We start from the raw sequence: 22,148 nt of genomic DNA on the forward strand, positions 1-22,148 counted from the left end.
AAAACGAGTTTTAATGACTCCAACCTAAGTGTATGTAAACTTCCGACTTCAACTGTATTATTATTCACCAGTTCCCTTCCTCATAGAAATACTGACACAAGAGGAAACATCAGTATAATAGACAACTTGAACTTGAATAGATCTTAGCATTTTTAGATTTCGTCAATAAATTATTCCTAAACCGGGAATTTCACATCAGGGTTTTCATTAACACTGTAGATATGTATTGAAGAATATAAAAATATAAACATTTATTTGATCCAGGTGAACAATGGCAGTCACAAGTTTTGATATAACATTGATAAAATTGCAACCCTAAGTACTTTACAAGCACTCACAAAACACATTAATAAAAAGCGCATTATACCAAGTACATAATGAAAGAAAGGGAGATTAGGCTAAAACAACAGAAAGGGAATCAAACAAATCGACAGAACACTTAAAATGTGTAAACAAACATTTTTGAGCATAAACAAATTAGAAGGTACATTTAAACAGTATGGTCCAGTAGAGAGAGAGAGAGAGCTTTCACCATTATCTTTACATAAGAGAGAGAACTAGTGTCTGGTTTACGTATGGTTGAAAATATATGTATTAAAATGCAACAATGTTTACAGTGTACAATAAGAAATACAACTGCATATCAATTAAATGTTATTGTTGGTTTTTGATCCCAGAAACATGGCAACCGATGATTGAATGGTAGCCAACCTCTGAGGGTATGATAGCCAGAACAAAGAAACAAGAGTTCATGCCTCGATGACAAAGCTGTCATCACACTGTTATTTTGTGTCTGTGTGTGTGTCTCTGTGTGTATGTGTGTCCTCTAAGGGATCAGTGGTTTGCTGTCTTTAGGGTTCCTCTGGTCTGCCCCCCTCTCCCAGCCCTGGCGTATGCGGGTGATGGTTCGGTCCACACAGGGGGTGATGAGCAGCAGCTTGAGCAGCAGCACCACAGAGGGAAGGACCAGACACAGCATGTAGCCCGGTGGGGTGTACCACTTGTAGATGGAGGAACTCAGGAACCTGTTCCAACCATACAGGTAGGTGTGAGCCGTACACAACAGCAGAGTCAGGTGACCCAGCTTGGACTGGTGGGGGAGAAAATAACACAAACACATGAACCACACACACACCAGGCACGTGCACAGATATAGGTCTAAGGGTGCCTGAGCACCTGCCCTTTTGCCCTCCTATGAGAAATGAAACATTTTTGTCTATTTTCTCTATTGTTGTATAAATGAATTGCCCATCAAACTAGCTAATTTCTATTTTTTTTATTTTGGAAAATGTCCCCTCCCCCACCCCTTTATGAAGTTGGCTTTAGCTAGCCCAGATAGGTTCCCAATCTCACAACCTCATAACTAGCCACCAATAAGCTATTTCAGGCTATCAATCAAGTTAGTGTAGCTAGCTTGTCTAACTATCTTAGCTGTCACACCTGCTGGCAAGGTTTTATCCAGATTTGAGCAGAGATGCAGAAAAACATATATTGTTTCTTTAAAAACAATAACCACCAGTCTGGAGGATACAGACAGCTCAAGAGGTATGCTTAGATACGCAGAGAAAACAAATAATTTTTTTTTTTTTACATAGAATTAAGTATATTGATTATGGTTCTAGATTACAGGAAATATCTGTCTGAAAAATGGCAAATTCTCTAACTTCAGGGCCCCGTCCGGACCATCACCAAGCCGTCCTCACATACTGTACTTTGTTCCCCCTCAAATTTTTGGGGCGGATGACGCCCCTGCACATACACACACACACACACAGACACACACACACACACACACACACACACTAACAGGATCTCTAGGTGAATTCTCCTGGCCTGTTTTAATATATTCCTCCTAAATTATATCTGATGAATAACTTAACATTTAAACACTGCACCAATTTGAGGGGAATGAATGAATTTGAGAATGAGCCGGAGTTTCTCCTGACCCAGTTACATTTATGAATGAGTGTGTGTGCTCCCTGTAGTGATCGGAATACAGCTTCATATCCCCAGCGCATAACCTCTGGCTTGTCTGCTGAAAATCAGATTACTTTCCTGGAGTATTATTGCATTCTGTCCTGTATGTTGGCTCTGCAACCCACATGAATACGTCAATAGGGGAAACACTGAAGGAGATAAGTGTACAAATTAGGGCTTGGAATGGCCAGGGACCTCAAGATACGATATTATCACGACACTTAGGTGCGATACGGTATGTATTGCAATTCTCACGATTCTATATGTATTGTGAGTCGATACTTCGATTTTATTGCGATTTCATGTTCCAAACATATTGTTCACTATATGTCTGCTGCAGAGAGACAAGAGAGAGCATGAGAAAAATAGTTTTTTTTTTATCAGTCATGGAAATAAGTGCTGAAAACATTGGCTCACTATTTAAAAAGAAGATGGAGAACAAGCTATAGGATGAAAAATACCAGCGGTACAGCCGACTAGCGCTAGCTGACGCTACATAGCAAAGAATCTTAAAATAATAATAATTTACAAATCAATACTTGGAGTCAAAGGGGGGGGGGGGTAGATCAGCTTTAATATTGCAGATAGATTGTAACTTCCATCAATGTAATTGTCTGCATCACTTCCAATCCCTCATGTTTTCTTTCTCTCGCAAATATATACAGTGGGGAAAAAAAGTATTTAGTCAGCCACGAATTGTGCAAGTTCTCCCACTTAAAAAGATGAGAGAGGCCTGTCATTTTCATCATAGGTACACATCAACTATGACAGACAAAATGAGGAAAAAAAATCCAGAAAATCACATTGTAGGATTTTTTATGAATTTATTTGCAAATTATGGTGGAAAATAAGTATTTGGTCAATAATACAAGTTTCTCAATACTTTGTTATACACCCTTTGTTGGCAATGACACAGGTCAGACGTTTTCTGTAAGTCTTCACAAGGTTTTCACACACTGTTGCTGGTATTTTGGCCCATTCCTCCATGCAGATCTCCTCTAGAGCAGTGATGTTTTGGGGCTGTCGCTGGACAACACAGACTTTCAACTCCCTCCAAAGATTTTCCATGGGGTTGAGATCTGGAGACTGGCTAGGCCACTCCAGGACCTTGAAATGCTTCTTACGAAGCCACTCCTTCGTTGCCCGGGCGGTGTGTTTGGGATCATTGTCATGCTGAAAGACCCAACCACGTTTCATCTTCAATGCCCTTGCTGATGGAAGGAGGTTTTCACTCAAAATCTCACGATACATGGCCCCATTCATTCTTTCCTTTACACGGCTCAGTCGTCCTGGTCCCTTTGCAGAAACACAGCCCCAAAGCATGATGTTTCCACCCCCATGCTTCACAGTAGGTATGGTGTTCTTTGGATGCAACTCAGCATTCTTTGTCCTCCAAACACGACAAGTTGAGTTTTTACCAAAAAGTTATATTTTGGTTTCATCTGACCATATGACATTCTCCCAATCCTCTTCTGGATCATCCAAATGCACTCTAGCAAACTTCAGACGGGCCTGGACATGTACTGGCTTATGCAGGGGGACACGTCTTGCACTGCAGGATTTGAGTCCCTGGCGGCGTAGTGTGTTACTGATGGTAGGCTTTGTTACTTTGGTCCCAGCTCTCTGCAGGTCATTCACTAGGTCCCCCCGTGTGGTTCTGGGATTTTTGCTCACCGTTCTTGTGATCATTTTGACCCCACAGGGTGAGATCTTGCGTGGAGCCCCAGATCGAGGGAGATTATCAGTGGTCTTGTATGTCTTCCATTTCCTAATAATTGCTCCCACAGTTGATTTCTTCAAACCAAGCTGCTTACCTATTGCAGATTCAGTCTTCCCAGCCTGGTGCAGGTCTACAATTTTGTTTCTGGTGTCCTTTGACAGCTCTTTGGTCTTGGCCATAGTGGAGTTTGGAGTGTGACTGTTTGAGGTTGTGGACAGGTGTCTTTTATACTGATAACGAGTTCAAACAGGTGCCATTAATACAGGTAACGAGTGGAGGACAGAGGAGCATCTTAAAGAAGAAGTTACAGGTCTGTGAGAGCCAGAAATCTTGCTTGTTTGTAGGTGACCAAATACTTATTTTCCACCATAATTTGCAAATAAATTCATTAAAAATCCTACAATGTGATTTTCTGGATTTTTTTCTCAATTTGTCTGTCATAGTTGACGTGTACCTATGATGAAAATTTCAGGTCTCTCTCATCTTTTTAAGTGGGAGAACTTGCACAATTGGTGGCTGACTAAATACTTTTTTTCCCCACTGTATATATATATATATATATATATATATATATATATATATATATGTGTGTGTGTGTGTGTATGTATGTATATGTATATATGTATGTATATATATATATATATATATATATAAAAAATATATATATATATATATATACAGTGAGGGAAAAAAGTATTTGATCCCCTGCTGATTTTGTACGTTTGCCCACTGACAAAGACATGATCAGTCTATAATTTTAATGGTAGGTTTATTTGAACAGTGAGAGACAGAATAACAACAAAAAAATCCAGAACAACGCATGTCAAAACTGTTATGAATTGATTTGCATTTTAATGAGGGAAATAAGTATTTGACCCCTCTGCAAAACATGACTTAGTACTTGGTGGCAAAACCCTTGTTGGCAATCACAGAGGTCAGACGTTTCTTGTAGTTGGCCACCAGGTTTGCACACATCTCAGGAGGGATTTTGTCCCACTCCTCTTTGCAGATCTTCTCCAAGTCATTAAGGTTTCGAGCCTGACGTTTGGCAACTCGAACCTTCAGCTCCCTCCACAGATTTTCTATGGGATTAAGGTCTGGAGACTGGCTAGGCCACTCCAGGACTTTAATGTGCTTCCTCTTGAGCCACTCCTTTGTTGCCTTGGCCGTGTGTTTTGGGTCATTGTCATGCTGGAACACCCATCCACGACCCATGTACTGTCACCCAAGATTTGACAGTACATGGCGCCGTCCATCGTCCCTTTGATGCGGTGAAGTTGTCCTGTCCCCTTAGCAGAAAAACACCCCCAAAGCATAATGTTTCCACCTCCATGTTTGACGGTGGGGATGGTGTTCTTGGGGTCATAGGCAGCATTCCTCCTCCTCCAAACACGGCGAGTTGAGTTGATGCCAAAGAGCTCGATTTTTGTCTCATCTGACCACAACACTTTCACCCAGTTCTCCTCTAAATCATTCAGATGTTCATTGGCAAACTTCAGACGGGCCTGTATATGTGATTTCTTGAGCAGGGGGACCTTGCGGGTGCTGCAGGATTTCAGTCCTTCACGGCGTAGTGTGTTACCAATTGTTTTCTTGGTGACTATGGTCCCAGCTGCATTGAGATCATTGACAAGATCGTCCCCATGTAGTTCTGGGCTGATTCCTCACCGTTCTCATTATCATTGCAACTCCACAAGGTGAGATCTTGCATGGATCCCCAGGCCGAGGGAGATTGACAGTTCTTTTTTGTTTCTTCCATTTGCGAATAATCGCACCAACTGTTGTCACCTTCTCACCAAGCTGCTTGGCGATGGTCTTGTAGCTCATTCCAGCCTTGTGTAGGTCTACAATCTTGTCCCTGACATCCTTGGAGAGCTCTTTGGTCTTGGCCATAGTGGAGAGTTTGGAATCTGATTGATTGATTGCTTCTGTGGACAGGTGTCTTTTATACAGGTAGCAAGCTGAGATTAGGACCACTCCCTTTAAGAGTGTGCTCCTAATCTCAGCTCGTTACCTGTATAAAAGACACCTGGGAGCCAGAAATCTTTCTGATTGAGAGGGGGTCAAATACTTATTTCCCTCATTCAAATGCAAATCAATTTATTAAATTTTTTACATGCGTTTTTCTGGAATTTATTGTTGTTATTCTGTCTCTCACTGTTCAAATAAACTACCATAAAAGTTATAGACTGATCATTTCTTTGTCAGTGGGCAAACATACAAAATCAGCAAGGGATCAAATACTTTTTTCCCTCACTGTATATATATACACACACACTACCGTTCAAAAGTTTGGGGTCACTTAGACATGTCCTTGTTTTCGAAAGAAATCAATTTTTTTCTCCATTAAAATAACATCAAATTGATCAGAAATACAGTGTAGACATTGTTAATGTTGTAAATGGCTATTGTAGCTAGAAATGGCTGATTGTTAATGGAATATCTACATAGGCGTACAGAGACCCATTATCAGCAACCATCAGTACTGTGTTCCAATGGCACATTGTGTTTGCTAATCCAAGTTTATCATTTTAAAAGGCTAATTGATCATTAGAAAACCCTTTTGCAATTATGTTAGCACAGCTGAAAACTGTTGTGCTGATTTAAAGAATCAATACAACTGGCCTTCTTGAGACTAGTTGAGTATCTGGAGCATCAGCAATTGTGGATTCGATTACAGGCTCAAAATGGCAAGAAACAAATAACTTTCTTCTGAAACTCGTCAGTCTATTCTTGTTCTGAGAAATTGAGGCTATTCCATGCGAGAAATTGCCAAGAAACTGAATATCTCGTACAACGCTGTGTACTACTCCCTTCACAGAACAGCGCAAACTGGCTCTAACCAGAATAGGAGTGGGAGGCCCCGGTGCACAACTGAGCAAGAGGACAAATACATTAGTGTCTAATTTGAGAAACAGGCGCCTCACAGGTCCTCAACTGGCAGCTTCATTAAATAGTACCTGCAAAACACCAGTCTCAACGTCAACAGGCGACTCCGGGATGCTGACCTTCTAGGCAGAGTTGCAAAGAAAAAGTCATATCTCAGACTGCCCATCTTAATATTTTCTTTTTATTGGCCAGTCTGAGATACGTCTTTTTCTTGGATTAGCAAACACAAAGTGCCATTGGAACACAGGACTGATGGTTGCTGATAATGGGTCTCTGTATTCCATTAACAATCAACCGTTTCTAGCTACAATAGCCATTTACAACATTAACAATGTCTACACTGTATTTCTGATCAATTTGATGTTATTTTAATGGACAAAAAAATTGCTTTTCTTTCGAAAACAAGGACATTTCTAAGTGACCCCAAACTTTTGAATGGGAGTGTATATATACATACAGTTGAAGTCGGAAGTTTACATACACCTTAGCCAAATACATTTAAACTCAGTTTTTCACAATTCCTGACATTTAATCCTTGTAAAAATTACCTGTTTTAGGTCAGTAAGGATCACCACTTTATTTTAAGAATGTGAAATGTCAGAATAATAGTAGCGAGAATGATGTATTTCAGCTTTTATTTCTTTCATCACATTCCCAGTGGGTCAGAAGTTTACATACACTCAATTAGTATTTGGTAGCATTGCCTTTAAATTGTTTAACTTGGGTCAAACGTTTCGGGTAGTCTTCCACAAGCTTCCCACAATAAGTTGGGTGAATTTTGGCCCATTCCTCCTGACAGAGCTGGTGTAACTGAGTCAGGTTTGTAGGCCACCTTGCTCGCACACGCTTTTTCAGTTCTGCCCACACATTTTCTATAGGATTGAGGTCAGGGCTTTGTGATGGCCACTCCAATACCTTGACTTTGTTGTCCTAAAGCCATTTTGCCACAACTTTGGAAGTATGCTTGTGTTCATTGTCCATTTGGAAGACCCATTTGCGACCAAGCTTTAACTTCCTGACTGATGTCTTAAAATGTTGCTTCAATATATCCACATCATTTTCCTTCCTCATGATGCCATCTATTTTGTGAAGTGCACCAGTCCCTCCTGCAGTAAAGCACCCCCACAGCATGATGCTGCCACCCCCGTGCTTCACGGTTGGGATGGTGTTCTTCGGCTTGCAAGCAACCCCTTTTTTCCTCCAAACATAACGATGGTCATTATGGCCAAACAGTTCTATTTTTGTTTCATCAGACCAGAGGACATTTCTCCAAAAAGTACGATCTTTGTCCCCATGTGCAGTTGCAAACAGTAGTCTGGCTTTTTTATGGCGGTTTTGGAGCAGTGGCTTCTTCCTTGCTGAGTGGCCTTTCAGGTTATGTCGATATAGGACTCGTTTTACTGTGGATATAGATACTTTTGTTCCTGTTTCCTCCAGCATCTTCACAAGGTCCTTTGCTGTTGTTCTGGGATTGATTTGCACTTTTCGCACCAAAGTACGTTAATCTCTAGGAGACAGAACGCGTCTCCTTCCTGAGCGGTATGACGGCTGCGTGGTCCCATGGTGTTTATACTTGCGTACTATTGTTTGTACAGATTAACGTGGTACCTTCAGGCATTTGGAAATTGCTCCCAAGGATGAACCAGACTTGTAGAGGTCTACAATTTATTTTCTGAGGTCTTGGCTGATTTCTTTAGATTTTCCCATGATTTCAAGCAAATAGGCACTGAGTTTGAAGGTAGGCCTTGAAATACATCCACAGGTACACCTCCAATTGACTCAAATGATGTCAATTAACCTATCAGAAGCTTCTAAAGCCATGACATCATTTTCTGGAATTTTCCAAGCTGTTTAAAGGCACAGTCAACTTAGTGTATGTAAACTTCTGACCCACTGGAATTGTGAAACAGTGAATTATAAGTGAAATAATCTGTCTGTAAACAATTGTTGGAAAAATTACTTGTGTCATGCACAAAGTAGATGTTCTAACCGACTTGCCAAAACTATAGTTTGTTAACAAGACATTTGTGGAGTGGTTGAAAAACTAGTTTTAATGACTCCAACCTAAGTGTATGTAAACGTCCGACTTCAACTGTATATATACACACACATACATATATACACACATACAAATACATACACATATTTACACATATACATATACATACACATACACACATATCCTTTTTTTTAAATATATTTCCCTTTATTACTTTCCAACCCCAGCACCCCTTCCCTAATTGGATTAAACTAGTGAACAACAATGCTTAGCCCTCTACTTCCAGCTTATACATACTATATACATTTTATGGACACAGTCAATTTTACAATAATTATATTTTGCTTGTTTTTACTCCTGAACTTCCTCTACCCTCAACCTCTCCGATCATTTTCATGATGTCCATCCGGTTAGCTTCTATATGCCATATCTCTCCAACTGTGCTCCTTCACAAAAGCTCTCAACCTATAACCTATATACTTATTATGGACACAGCATGCCCTACATTAGTTATCTTGCTGTTATTAGTTGTTGTTAGTTGTTATTAGTCCCATCCTTCAGCTCCATTCAACACCTCCCATCTATCTTTTAACACCATCCATATTGGATTTCTATTTGCCATATATTTTTCAACTCTACTGTGATGTTTCCAAAATAATATTGCGATATGTAACTCTATCAATTATTCCCCCCATCACTAGTTAAAATGGGCAGAAAATGTCCCTAGCAACTGTGTCTGGTCTAAGCATTCAGTGTGACCGGTCCTTGTGATCCCACCTGTACGAAGCTGAACTCCTTCCAGCTGAGAGCGTTACTGACGGAGGGAAGAGATGTGATTCCTAACAGGACGTAAAGGCCAAATCCCAGAATTCCCAGGGACAAGTAGGAGTCGCCACGCCAGGCCGTTGTGGTATCAAACTCAGTGGTCCTGTTCTCTCTGATCTGAGAGAGAGAGAAGAGCGAGAGAAGAGCGAGAGAGAGAGAGAGAGAGAGAGAGAGAGAGAGAGCATGAGAGCAAGGGAGAGGCATAATCCAGTGTTTATAATCAAAACCAGTGCCTGAATCCTGCTATATACTGTAGGTGTGTGTCCAATGTACAGATGTATGGTCTTAATATGACCAGTATTGTGTCACAGCAAAATAATCCTGCAGCAACAGGATTTGAACGTTTAGTCCATTCACACATTTCCGCCAATGTAATGTTACTTGATTGGTGGTTAGGCTATTAGCTGGCCAAAATGAGGCTACATGAAAAGTGCAATACTGTTAACATTTACATTTACATTTACATTTTAGTCATTTAGCAGACGCTCTTATCCAGAGCGACTTACAGGAGCAATTAGGGTTAAGTGCCTTGCTCAAGGGCACATTTACGTCATTTAGCAGACGCTCTTATCCAGAGCGACTTACAAATTGGTGCATTCACCCTATAGCCAGTGGGAAAACCACTTTACACTTTTTTTTTTTTTTTTTTTTGGGGGTAGAAGGATTACTTTATCCTATCCCAGGTATTCCTTAAAGAGGTGGGGTTTCAAATGTCTCCGGACATGCTCCGGTACTTTGGGCTGGATGTCTCAATGTGTAGTTCATACATTCATAATCTACGAGTAGAATTACTTCTTAGCTCAATTAGCCACAGAATACTTCGTTTGAAAGCGACTGTTTTCTTGAAGCTGTGCCACACCATTTTCCCTACATTTCCCCAATATGGGCCAGCCCCCTAGCAATTCAAGTTCTAGCCAAAGAGATTCAGCCCCTCACATTTGAGTGACAGCTAGCAAGAGGCCTGCCCAGCATTATCCAATGAGGTTGCAGGGCGGGCCCAATGGCTCAGTGGCCACAGCAGAGCGAGAGAGAGAACCCAATGACGTGGTGCACATATCTGCACATATGTGACTTAGTACGCGTTTTTTGGGGACCACTTTTGGCTCGTGAGTGCTACTTTCAGAACTACTGTCTAAAATGTATACAACAGTTCAGGAGAATCTCTTTAATATAACATTTCCATTTAGCAGACGCTCTTATCCAGAGCGACTTACAAATTGGCCATGTATTAGTGTAAATTTAGGTAAATCCTGCAGCGCAGGACAATTCTCAGCGACAACAATGACCAAATTAAGATCCTACATCTGTACACCCTTTTGTCTATTCAATGTTCACTGTTTTGAAAGTGTTTAATTTGGCCTTAAAGCTAGGTAGGTGTTCTTACCAGAGAGACAGTGTTTTCAGTGACCCAGAACATCAGATAGTACCTGAGAACAAAATCAATAGTTTCTTTACTAAAACCTAAAGGAAGATACATGTCACAGTGTGTGTGTGTGTGCGCATGCATGCGTGTGCATTTGAGTGTGTGCTCTACTGACCGTATGGGTAAGATCAGTGTATAGAGCACGTGCAGAAAGGCGAACCCCAGCGACAGTAGACCCAGCTGTTTCCTGCACAGCATCCAGCTGTCCAGCCAATCAGGGAAGCGCCTGATGTTAAACATACATAAACACTTATAATCAACATAAGTACATACACAACATTGTATGAACATACATGTATGCAAACACACTCACATACACACACAGGTCTGACCTGTACTTGGTGCCTCTGTAGAGCTGCAGGAAGGAAGCCAGGACACCAGGCAGGTAACAGAGAGACAGCATGATCAGAGACACGATGGGACACACCTGGAGAGAACACCCACACACACCTTGAACAGCTGGTAACACACTCATAAACAAACAGAACACAAACACTCAGAGGGCCTGTGGGCCAGTACCTTGTTGGCCAGTGAGACCATGATTCTGAAGGAGATGTCTTCGCCCTGGGTGACATATGAGTAGATTACATCTCTGATCAGCAGGTAGAAGAAGAAGGCAGCACAGAGGCCGATGGTGATGCGCAGGGTGAGCCTCCACTGGGGGAACAGCTGCAAGGGGAAGTCTTCCAGCTCCCGGGCTGCTGAGAGAGAGCCCCGGTCTAGGGCACTGAAACCCAGCTTGGTGGCTACCGCCATCACCACCTGCTTGGCCTCCGCACTTTCTCCGCAGATATACACCTGACATATATTTATGCACATACAGTGGGGTCTGAAATTATTGACACCCTTGATAAAGATGAGCAAAAATGCCTGTATAAAATAATATTTTTCAAATACTGAGCTATATTGTATGCTCCCAAAATGTGTAAAATTATATTATATTGTACTAATATAAATGCTGAGAGAAATATATTTTTTAAACAAGTAATACAAAAAATCTCAAAAAGGTAGGGGTAAAAATGATTGACACCCCTGTTTTCAATACCTTTCAATACCTCACTTTGCGAGGATAACGACACTGAGCCTTTTTCAAAAAATGCTAGAAAAATGTTTGCTAAATGCCATTGGCACTTGGATTGGAACAGGTGCTTTTGTCAGATGACATAAAATTAGAGCTCTTTGGCCGAGCACACAAGTGGTGGATTTGGCGTTGAAAAACAGAAGCATATGCAGAAAAGTACTTGGCCAATATACCACGGCAAGGGCTGTTCTTAAGCACGATGCAACGCGGAGTGCCTGGATACAGCCCTTAGCCATGGTATATTGGCCATATATCACAAAACCCTGAGGTGCCTTATTGCTATTATAAACTGGTTACCAACGTAACTAGAGTAGTAAAAATAAATGTCTTGTCATACCACGGCGGTCAGCCAATCAGGGCTCGAACACCCAGTTTATAATTACATTTTAGTCATTTAGCAGACGCTCTTATCCAGAGCGATTTACAGGAGCAATTGGGGTTAAGTGCCTTGCTCAATGGCACATCAACAGATTTTTCACCTAGGGGATTAGAACCAGCGACCGTTCTGTTACTGGCCTAACGCTCTTAACCACTAGGCTACCTGCCACCCCATACCTACTGTTAAATACGGCGGTGGATATTTGATGTTTTGGGGCTATTTTGCTTCCACTCATCCTGGGGCCCTTGTTAAGGTCAACGGCATAATGAACTTTACCCAGTACCTTGACATTTTAGCGAAAAACCTGGTTGCCTCTGCCAGGATGCCGTAACTTGCCAGCAAATGGATCTTCCAGCAAGACAATAACCCCAAACACTAATACAAATCCACAAAGAAAATGTTAATTGGCCAGAAAAAAAATACGCTCCAAATGTGTTCTTCAACTCATAAAACACTTTAGAAAAAGGCTCAGTGTCATTATCCTCGCAAGGGGAAGGTGCTATAGTATTGAAAACAGGGGTGCCAATAAGATTTTTTTATTATTACTTTCTCTGAGCAATTGTATTAGTATACAATAATATATTTTCCAAAACATTTTTTGCATGGAATATAGCTCAGTAGTTGAATTCTTTATTTTCTACAGTCTTTGTTGCAGATTTTTTTGCTCAAGGGTGCCAATAACTATTGACCTGATGGTATTTGGACTAATTCAACTAACTGTTGTAATTTATATTTGGCAGCCAACAAATAAATATATTTTGGTTTATTTTCAAATAACTAAAATATTGTTTGGTTTTCTGAGAGGTATTCAAAATACCTTAAAATATTATTTGGTTTTCTGAGAGCTGAATTTGAATATCAAAGAAAAGTATTGCCTTTGAAAACTCTATATTCAATTACCTACAGTATTTTAAAGTTAGAAATAGAAAATGTGCCCAGGTCTGGTGTGTTTGTGTGTGCATGCTTTTATACTGTATGCTTATCTTTACAGAGGATGCACAATACAAGTTTCTAGTTCCAGAATGAAGCTGTTCTTATTTAACACAGAGGAGAGAAAGTAAACTCAACATGTTGACAGTGAACATGTACAGTGCCTTCAGAAAGTATTCACACCCCTTGACTTTGTCCCCATTTTGTTGTGTTACAACCTGCACTTATCATGGATTAAATTGAGATTGTGTGTCACTGGCCTATACACAATACCCTATAATGTCAAAGCGGAATTACGTTTTCAGAAATGTTAAAAAATGAAAATCTGAAAAGTCTTGAGTCAATAAGTATTCAACCCCTTTGTTATGGCAAGCCTAAACAAGTTCAGGAGTAAAAATGTGCTTAACAAGTCACATAATAAGTTGCATGAACTCACTCTCTGTGCAATAATGGTATTTAACATGATTTTTGAATGACTACCTCATCTCTGTACCACTCACTTACAATTATCTGTAAGGTCCCTCAGTAAAGCAGGGAATTTCAAACACAGATTCAACCACAAAGACCAGGGAGGTTTCCAATTCCAAAAGCAGACATTGAATACCCCTTTGAGCATGGTAAAGTTATTAATTATACTTTGGATGGTGTATAAATACACCTGGTCACTACAAAGATACAGGCGTCCTTCCTAACTCAGTGGCCGGAGAGGCAGGAAACCACTCAGGGATTTCACCATTAGGCCAATGGGGACTTTAAAACAGTTACAGAGTTTAATGGCTGTGATAGGAGAAAACTGAGGATAGATCAACAACATTGTAGTTACTCCACAATACTAACCTAATTGACAGTGAAAAGAAGGAAGCTTGTACAGAATAAAAAGTATTCCAAAACATGCATCCTGTTTGCAATAAGGCACTAAAGTAAAACTGCAAAAAATGTGGCTAATAAATGAACTTTGTGTCCTGAATATAAAAGCGTTATGTTTGGGGCAAAACCAACACAACACATTATTACTGAAACAGGATACAAGTGGAAAATATAAAGAAAAACAATATTTAAAAAATTGGAGGCCCCTTACACTTCAGTGTTGTGATGCAAAAATTCTAGCAAAATGTATAGCGCATAGAATTAAAAAGGTATTGTCGGATATTATTCATTCTAATCAGACAGGTTTTTTACATGTAAGATACATTGGAGATAATATAAGGCAAGTATTGGAAACAATAGAACACTATGGATAATCTGGGAAACCAGGCCTGCTATTCATAGCAGACTTCGAAAAGGCATTTGATAAAGTACGACTGGGGTTTATATATAAATGCCTGGAGCATTTCAATTTTGGAGAATCTCTTATAAAATGGGTCAAAATCATGTATAGTAACCCTAGGTGTAAAATAGTAAATACTGGCTATTTCTCAGAAAGTTTTAAACTGTCAAGAGGAGTGAAAGAAGGTTGTCCACTATCGGCATATCTATTTATTGTGGCCATCGAGATGTTAGCTATTAAAATCAGATCCAATATTAATATCAGAGGATTAGAAATCCAGGGCTTAAAAACAAAGGTGTCATTGTACGCTGATGATTCATGTTTTCTTTTAAATCCACAACTAGAATCCCTCCACAGCCTCATAGAGGATCTAGATACATTTTCTAACCTCTCTGGATTACAACCAAATTATGACAAATGTACTATATTACGTATTGGATCACTAAAAATACAATTTTTACATTACCATGTAGTTTACCAATAAAATGGTCTGATGGTGATGTGGATATACTCGGAATACATATCCCAAAGGAAATAAATGATCTCACTTCAATACATTTTAATAGAAAGTTAGCAAAAATAGATAAGATCTTACTACCATGGAAAGGAAAATACCTGTCAATTTGTGGAAAAATCACCCTGATTAACTCTTTAGTATTATCCCAGTTTACCTATTTGCTTATGGTCTTGCCTACGCCTAGCGAACAGTTTTTTTAATTATATGAGAAAAAAATATTCAATTTTATTTGGAACGGCAAGCCAGACAAAATTAAAAGGGCATATTTATATAATGAATATGAATTCGGAGGACAGAAATGATTAAATATTAAAGTATTAGAACTATCACTAAAAGCTTCAGTCATACAAAAATTATACTTAAATCCGAACTGGTTCTCTAGCAAACTAGTAAGATAATCTCATGTGTCTGCTCAAACGGTCAGAAACAGATTCTATGAGGGCCCGACGTCCACAGGTGGGGGTTGTGCTTACAGCCCAACACCGTGCAGGACGTTTGGCATTTGCCAGAGAACACCAAGATTGGCAAATTCGCCACGGGCGCCCTGTGCTCTTCACAGATGAAAGCAGGTTCACACTGAGCACATGTGACAGACGTGACAGAGTCTGGAGACGCCGTGGAGAACGTTCTGCTGCCTGCAACATCCTCCAGCATGACCGGTTTGGCGGTGGGTCAGTCATGGTGTGGGGTGGCATTTCTTTGGGGGGCCGCACAGCCCTCCATGTGCTCGCCAGAGGTAGCCTGACTGCCATTAGGTACCGAGATGAGATCCTCAGACCCCTTGTGAGACCATATGCTGGTGCGGTTGGCCCTGGGTTCCTCCTAATGCAAGACAATGCTAGACCTCATGTGGCTGGAGTGTGTCAGCAGTTCCTGCAAGAGGAAGGCATTGATGCTATGGACTGGCCCGTCCGTTCCCCAGACCTGAATCCAATTGAGCACATCTGGGACATCATGTCTCGCTCCATCCACCACAGACTGTCCAGGAGTTGGTGGATGCTTTAGTCCAGGTCTGGGAGGAGATCCCTCAGGAGACCATCCGCCACCTCATCAGGAGCATGCCCAGGCGTTGTAGGGAGGTCATACAGGCACGTGGAGGCCACACACACTACTGAGCCTCATTTTGACTTGTTTTAAGGACATTGCATCAAAGTTGGATCAGCCTGTAGTGTGGTTTTCCACTTTAATTTTGAGGGTGACTCCAAATCCAGACCTCCATGGGTTGATAAATTTGATTTCCATTGATCATTTTTGTGTGATTTTGTTGTCAGCACATTCAACTATGTAAAGAAAAAAAAAGTATTTAATAAGATTATTTAATTCATTCAGATCTAGGATGTGTTGTTTAAGTATTCCCTTTATTTTTTTGAGCAGTGTATATAGCAAATAGAAATCCTACATGGATGGTGTTAAGAGATAGATGGGAGGTGTTGAATGGAGTTGAAGGATGGGACTAATAACAAATAACAACAAATAATAACAAGATAACTAATAATGTAAGCATACTGTGTCCATAATAAGTATATAGGTTGTATGTTGGGAGCTTTTGGGAAAGAGCACAGTTAGAAAGATATGGCATATAGAAGATTGAGAGTAGAAGAAGTTCAGGAGCAAAAACAAATAAAAGATAATTATTGTAAAATTGACTGTGTCCAAAAAATGTAGATAGTGAGTATAAGCTGGAAGTAGAGGCCTAAGCATTGTTGTTCACTAATTTACCCCAAGTAGGGAAAGGATGGTGGGGTTAAAAAGTAATAAAGAGGAGTATATATATAAAAAACATGGGGGATTGGAAGTGATGCAGACAATTACATTGATGGAAGTTACAATCTATCTGCAATATTAAGCTGATCTACCCAACCCACCCCCAAAAAAAAAAACACAACATATCACTGAGTACCACTCTTCATATTTTCAAGCAAGGTGGTGGCTGCATCATGCAACGGGTATGCTTGTCATTGGCAAGGGAGTTTTTTTTTTGATAAAAAATAAATGGAATAGAGCTACAGTGGGGAAAAAAAGTATTTAGTCAGCCACTAATTGTGCAAGTTCTCCCACTTAAAAAGATGAGAGAGTCCTGTAATTTTCATCATAGGTACATGTCAACTATGACAGACAAAATGAGAAAAAAAATCAAGAAAATCACATTGTAGGATTTTTAATGAATTTATTTGCAAATTATGGTGGAAAATAAGTATTTGGTCAATAACAAAAGTTTCTCAATACTTTGTTATATACGCTTTGTTGGCAATGACACAGGTCAAACGTTTTCTGTAAGTCTTCACAAGGTTTTCACACACTGTTGCTGTAATTTTGGCCCATTCCTCCATGCAGATCTCCTCTAGAGCAGTGATGTTTTGGGGCTGTCGCTGGGCAACACGGACTTTCAACTCCCTCCAAAGATTTTCTATGGTGTTGAGATCTGGAGACTGGCTAGGCCACTCCAGGACCTTGAAATGCTTCTTATGAAGCCACTCCTTCGTTGCCCCGGCGGTGTGTTTGGGATCATTGTCATGCTGAAAGACCCAGCCACGTTTCATCTTCAATGCCCTTGCTGATGGAAGGAGGTTTTCACTCAAGATCTCACGATACATGGCCCCATTCATTCTTTCCTTTACACGGATCAGTCGTCCTGGTCCCTTTGTAGAAAAACAGCCCCAAAGCATGATGTTTCCACCCCCATGCTTCACAGTAGGTATGGTGTTCTTTGGATGCAACTCAGCATTCTTTGTCCTCCAAACACGACGAGTTGAGTTTTTACCAAAAAGTTCTATTTTGGTTTCATCTGACCATATGACATTCTCCCAATCCTCTTCTGGATCATCCAAATGCACTCTAGCAAACTTCAGACGGGCCTGGACATGTACTGGCTTAAGCAGGGGGGACACGTCTTGCACTGCAGGATTTGAGTCCCTGGCGGCGTAGTGTGTTACTGATGGTAGGCTTTGTTACTTTGGTCCCAGCTCTCTGCAGGTCATTCACTAGGTCCCCCCGTGTGGTTCTGGGATTTTTGCTCACCGTTCTTGTGATAATTTTGACCCCACAGGGTGAGATCTTGCGTGGAGCCCCAGATCGAGGGAGATTATCGGTGGTCTTGTATGTCTTCCATTTCCTAATAATTGCTCCCACAGTTGATTTCTTCAAACCAAGCTGCTTACCTATTGCAGATTCAGTCTTCCCAGCCTGGTGCAGGTCTACAATTTTGTTTCTGGTGTCCTTTGACAGCTCTTTGGTCTTGGCCATAGTGGAGTTTGGAGTGTGACTGTTTGAGGTTGTGGACAGGTGTCTTTTATACTGATAACAAGTTCAAACAGGTGCCATTAATACAGGTAACGAGTGGAGGACAGAGGAGCCTCTTAAAGAAGAAGTTACAGGTCTGTGAGAGCCAGAAATCTTGCTTGTTTGTAGGTGACCGAATACTTATTTTCCACCATAATTTGCAAATAAATTCATAAAAAATCCTACAATGTGATTTTCTGGATTTTTTTTCTCAATTTGTCTGTCATAGTTGACGTGTACCTATGATGAAAATTACAGGCCTCTCTCATCTTTTTAAGTGGGAGAACTTGCACAATTGGTGGCTGACTAAATACTTTTTTTCCCCACTGTAAGCATAGGAAAAATCCTATGAATGTTCCTGGAGTGGCCTAGTTACAGTTTCACTTAAATCGGCTTGAAAATCTATGGCAAGACTTAAAAATGGTTGTCTAGCAATGATCAACAACCAACTTGACAGAGCATGAATAATTTTTTTAAGAATAATGTGCAAATATTGTACAATCCAGTTTTGTTAAGCTCTTAGACAGTTACCCAGAAATACTCACAGCTGCAATCGTTGCTAAAGGTGATTCTAACATGTATTGACTCAGGGGGTTGAATACTTAATAATATATTAGTGTTTTATTTTTCATTATTATTTTTTCAAATGTTAGAATTTTTCTTCCACTTTGCCATAACATAGTATTTTGTGTAGATCCTTGAAAAAAAAGACAATTAAATCAATTATAATCCCACTTTCTAACACATCAAAATGTGGAAAAAGTAAATGGGTGTGAATACTTTCTGAAGACACTGTATGAATGTTTATATACAGACTCTTTGAATGCCTGTATATGGTTATATGTATATAAACATTATATACAAAGGTATGTGGACACCGCTTCAAATGAGGGGATTTGGCTATTTCAGCCACACCCGTTGCTGACGTGTATAAAATCGAGCACACAGCAATGCAATCTCCACAGACAAACATTGGCAGTAGAATGGACTTACTGAAGAGCTCAGTGACTTTCAACATGGCACTCTCATAGGATGTCACCTTTCCAAGAAGTCAGTTCATCACATTTCTGACCAGCTAGAGCTGCCCCGGTCAACTGTAGGTGCTGTTATTGTGAAGTGGAAACATCTAGGAGAAACAACGGCTTAGCCGTGAAGTGGTAGGCCACACAAGTTCACAGAACGGGACCACTGAGTGCTGAAGCGTGTCGCGCGTAACAATCGTCTGTCCTCGGTTGCAACACTCACTACCGAGTTCCAAACTGCCTCTGGAAGCAACGTTAGCACAATAACTGTTCATCAGGAGCTTCATGAAATGGGTTTCCATGGAAGAGCAGCCGCACACAAGCCTAAGATCACCATGCGCAATGTGAAGCGTCGGCTGTAGTGGTGTAAAACTCGCCGCCATTGGACTCTAGAGCAGTGGAAACGCGGTCTCTGGAGTGTTGATTCACGCTTTACCATCTGGCAGTCCGACGGACGACTCTGGGTTTGGCGGATGCCAGGAGAACGCTTCCTGCACCAATGTATAGTGCCAACTGTAAAGTTTGGTGGATGAGGAATAATGGTCTGGGGATGTTTTTCATGATTCGGTCTAGGACCTTAGTTACAGTGAAGGGAAATCTTAACGCTACAGCATACAATGACATTCTAGACAATTCTGTGCTTCCAACATTATGGCAACAGTTTGGGGAAGGCCCTTTCCTGTCTCAGCATGACAATGCCCCAGTTTACAAAGCGAGGTCCATACAGAAATGGTTTGTTGAGATCGGTGTAGAAGAACTTGACTGACCTGCACAGAGCCCTGACCTCAACCCCATGGAACACCATTGGGATGAATTGTAACGCTGACTGCATGCCAGGCCTAATCGGTCAGCATCAGTGCCCTACCTCACTAATGCTCTTGTGGCTGATGGAAGTAAGTCCCCGCAGCAATGTTCCAACATCTAGTGGAAAGCCTCCCCAGAAGAGTGGAGGCTGTTATCGCAGCAAAGGAGGGGTCCAACTCCACATAAAGGCCCAAAATGTTGGAAGGAGATGTTCGACGATCAGGTGTCCACATACTTTTGGTCATGTAGTGTATATATAGACTTGAATCTAGTAGCCAATTGGTTTCATGGGCATGGCTTGAACCTTGTGTGTGTACCTGACTGTTGGCATCTGAAGGTCCATTCTGCAAAGCCCAGGCAGACAGGGTGTTGAAGCCTTTAACCACCTCAGCTCCAGGGACCAGACTGTTCAGGTACATATAACCACATTTACATTACACCAACATACACATACTGTAGATACACATCAACATATAAAAACATTCCCAATTAACTAAAAAACATACACATAATAACAACATATACTGTATAGCTCTCACCTTTGCAAGTACTCTGCGTTGGCCTCTGGGTACTGATTCTTCCTCAGGTTGTTACTGAGGTCCACCAACACCTGCAATTCAAAATGGCATCAAATACACTGATTCATGCAATATATTGGCCAAATACACTGGAATATACATTATATTGGCTAAATACACTGGGACATACATTATGTTAGCCAAATATACAGTTACATGCTGACAAAACAGACATGCATACATATAGCAGAAGTAATAAAACATATATGCTACCTTCCCCTTTAGCTGATTGGCCAGTGGTACCAGGAAGTCGTAGTGTTCTCTCTGGACAGCGATGAAGATCAGACGGGCTGACTGGGCAGCTGCAGCATGGCCCAGGACCTGCATATACATCATCAACATATTGATACACACAAACACAGATACAGTATATTCACATATACTCCTTCAAACATATACAAATATATTCAAATACATTTACAACACTGTAAAAACACATATCCACATTTAACATATCACCACATAAAACTAGATCTACTTTATTTGTACCTGTGCTCCATGGGGTAGGAGGCTGCTGCTGTGGGGCCGTCGGCTGCCAAACATCACCCCGTACCCCGCCTGCAGCAGACGCAGTCCCAGAGAGCGCCCCATGTCCCCCGTCCCAAACACACACACCCTCTCATACTCAGGTGGGGCAGGGACAGCCTCCCTCATCGGAGACAGGGACACACACTCGATTCTCTCCTCACTCTTCTCCTCACTCCTCTCCTGACCCGTCATACCTGAACAGAGACAGGCAAAGATCTCCTCAAGTCGTAGGTAGAGTCAATAGAAAGTGTCAGAAAGACCAAAGAGTTTAAAATACCTTCCTGAAGTTGCAATCACAGAAAAAGTACATCCACATAAATGGAGCTCGCAGGATGAACGTCCCTTTCACTTCACTAAGTTCTTCAGCAGACACCTCCTCTAGACGGAGTCTTACAGTCCAGACAGAGCACTGTCAATCAATGCTAGGACAGCTTACTGTAGTTGAACTCCTGCAATGAAATGTTCTCTGCAATACATGTCCTAAAACAATAGTCTTCAGAGTTGGAGCAGCTCCTCTGAGTTATCCTGATGAAAGTCTGACTCTGTCTTTTTCTGTCCTGACTGACTGACTGAGACACCACAAACTGAGTCTCTATTTGTGTCTGGGCTCCAGGTGTGAGGAGGGAAGGGATTAGCCTTTCTGCCAAGCTGCAAACTTAGTTGGAAGAGGAGCGGTGTGTTTTTGCTTGTGCATTTGCATGTGTGTGTGTGTGTGCAGGACAGCCCATGGCACTCACTCTGCAGTGTCTCTGAGGAGAGGCCAGCGGTTTCTGGGAAGCAGGGAGGTTACATAATAGTGGAAAAACAGACCTGGAGATTCCAGGTCACGGTGATCTTTCTGGGTTAAGCAATGTACATGTCACACACACACACACACACACACACACACACACACACACACACACACACACACACATACACACACACACA

General features: G+C 41.1%; 1 protein-coding gene across 3 annotated transcripts; it reads right to left on the reverse strand.

Annotated features, from left to right (window-relative positions):
• Window positions 1-226: 226 nt before the first annotated feature.
• LOC121570076 (metalloreductase STEAP4-like) lies at window positions 227-21,920 on the reverse strand. Of its 3 annotated transcripts, none has more exons than XM_041881547.2 (11): window positions 21,496-21,920; window positions 21,180-21,412; window positions 20,904-21,011; window positions 20,652-20,722; window positions 20,430-20,517; window positions 11,353-11,631; window positions 11,166-11,260; window positions 10,949-11,059; window positions 10,795-10,837; window positions 9,363-9,527; window positions 227-1,090 (listed from the first exon to the last, which is right to left on the reverse strand). In XM_041881547.2, the coding sequence occupies exons 2-11, from the start codon at window positions 21,408-21,410 to the stop codon at window positions 827-829; spliced, it is 1,455 nt and encodes a 484-aa protein (XP_041737481.1). In that variant the 5' UTR covers window positions 21,411-21,412; window positions 21,496-21,920; the 3' UTR covers window positions 227-826. The 3 variants fall into 3 exon arrangements, with proteins under 3 accessions (XP_041737481.1, XP_041737484.1, XP_041737482.1); XM_041881550.2 differs by having other exon boundaries at window positions 11,353-11,397; window positions 21,496-21,918; XM_041881548.1 differs by lacking the exon at window positions 21,496-21,920 and having other exon boundaries at window positions 21,180-21,487.
• Between the last annotated feature and the right edge of the window lie 228 nt (window positions 21,921-22,148).

This window comes from Coregonus clupeaformis, chromosome 28 (assembly GCF_020615455.1).
Source record: "Coregonus clupeaformis isolate EN_2021a chromosome 28, ASM2061545v1, whole genome shotgun sequence".
Lineage (NCBI taxonomy): Eukaryota > Metazoa > Chordata > Actinopteri > Salmoniformes > Salmonidae > Coregonus > Coregonus clupeaformis.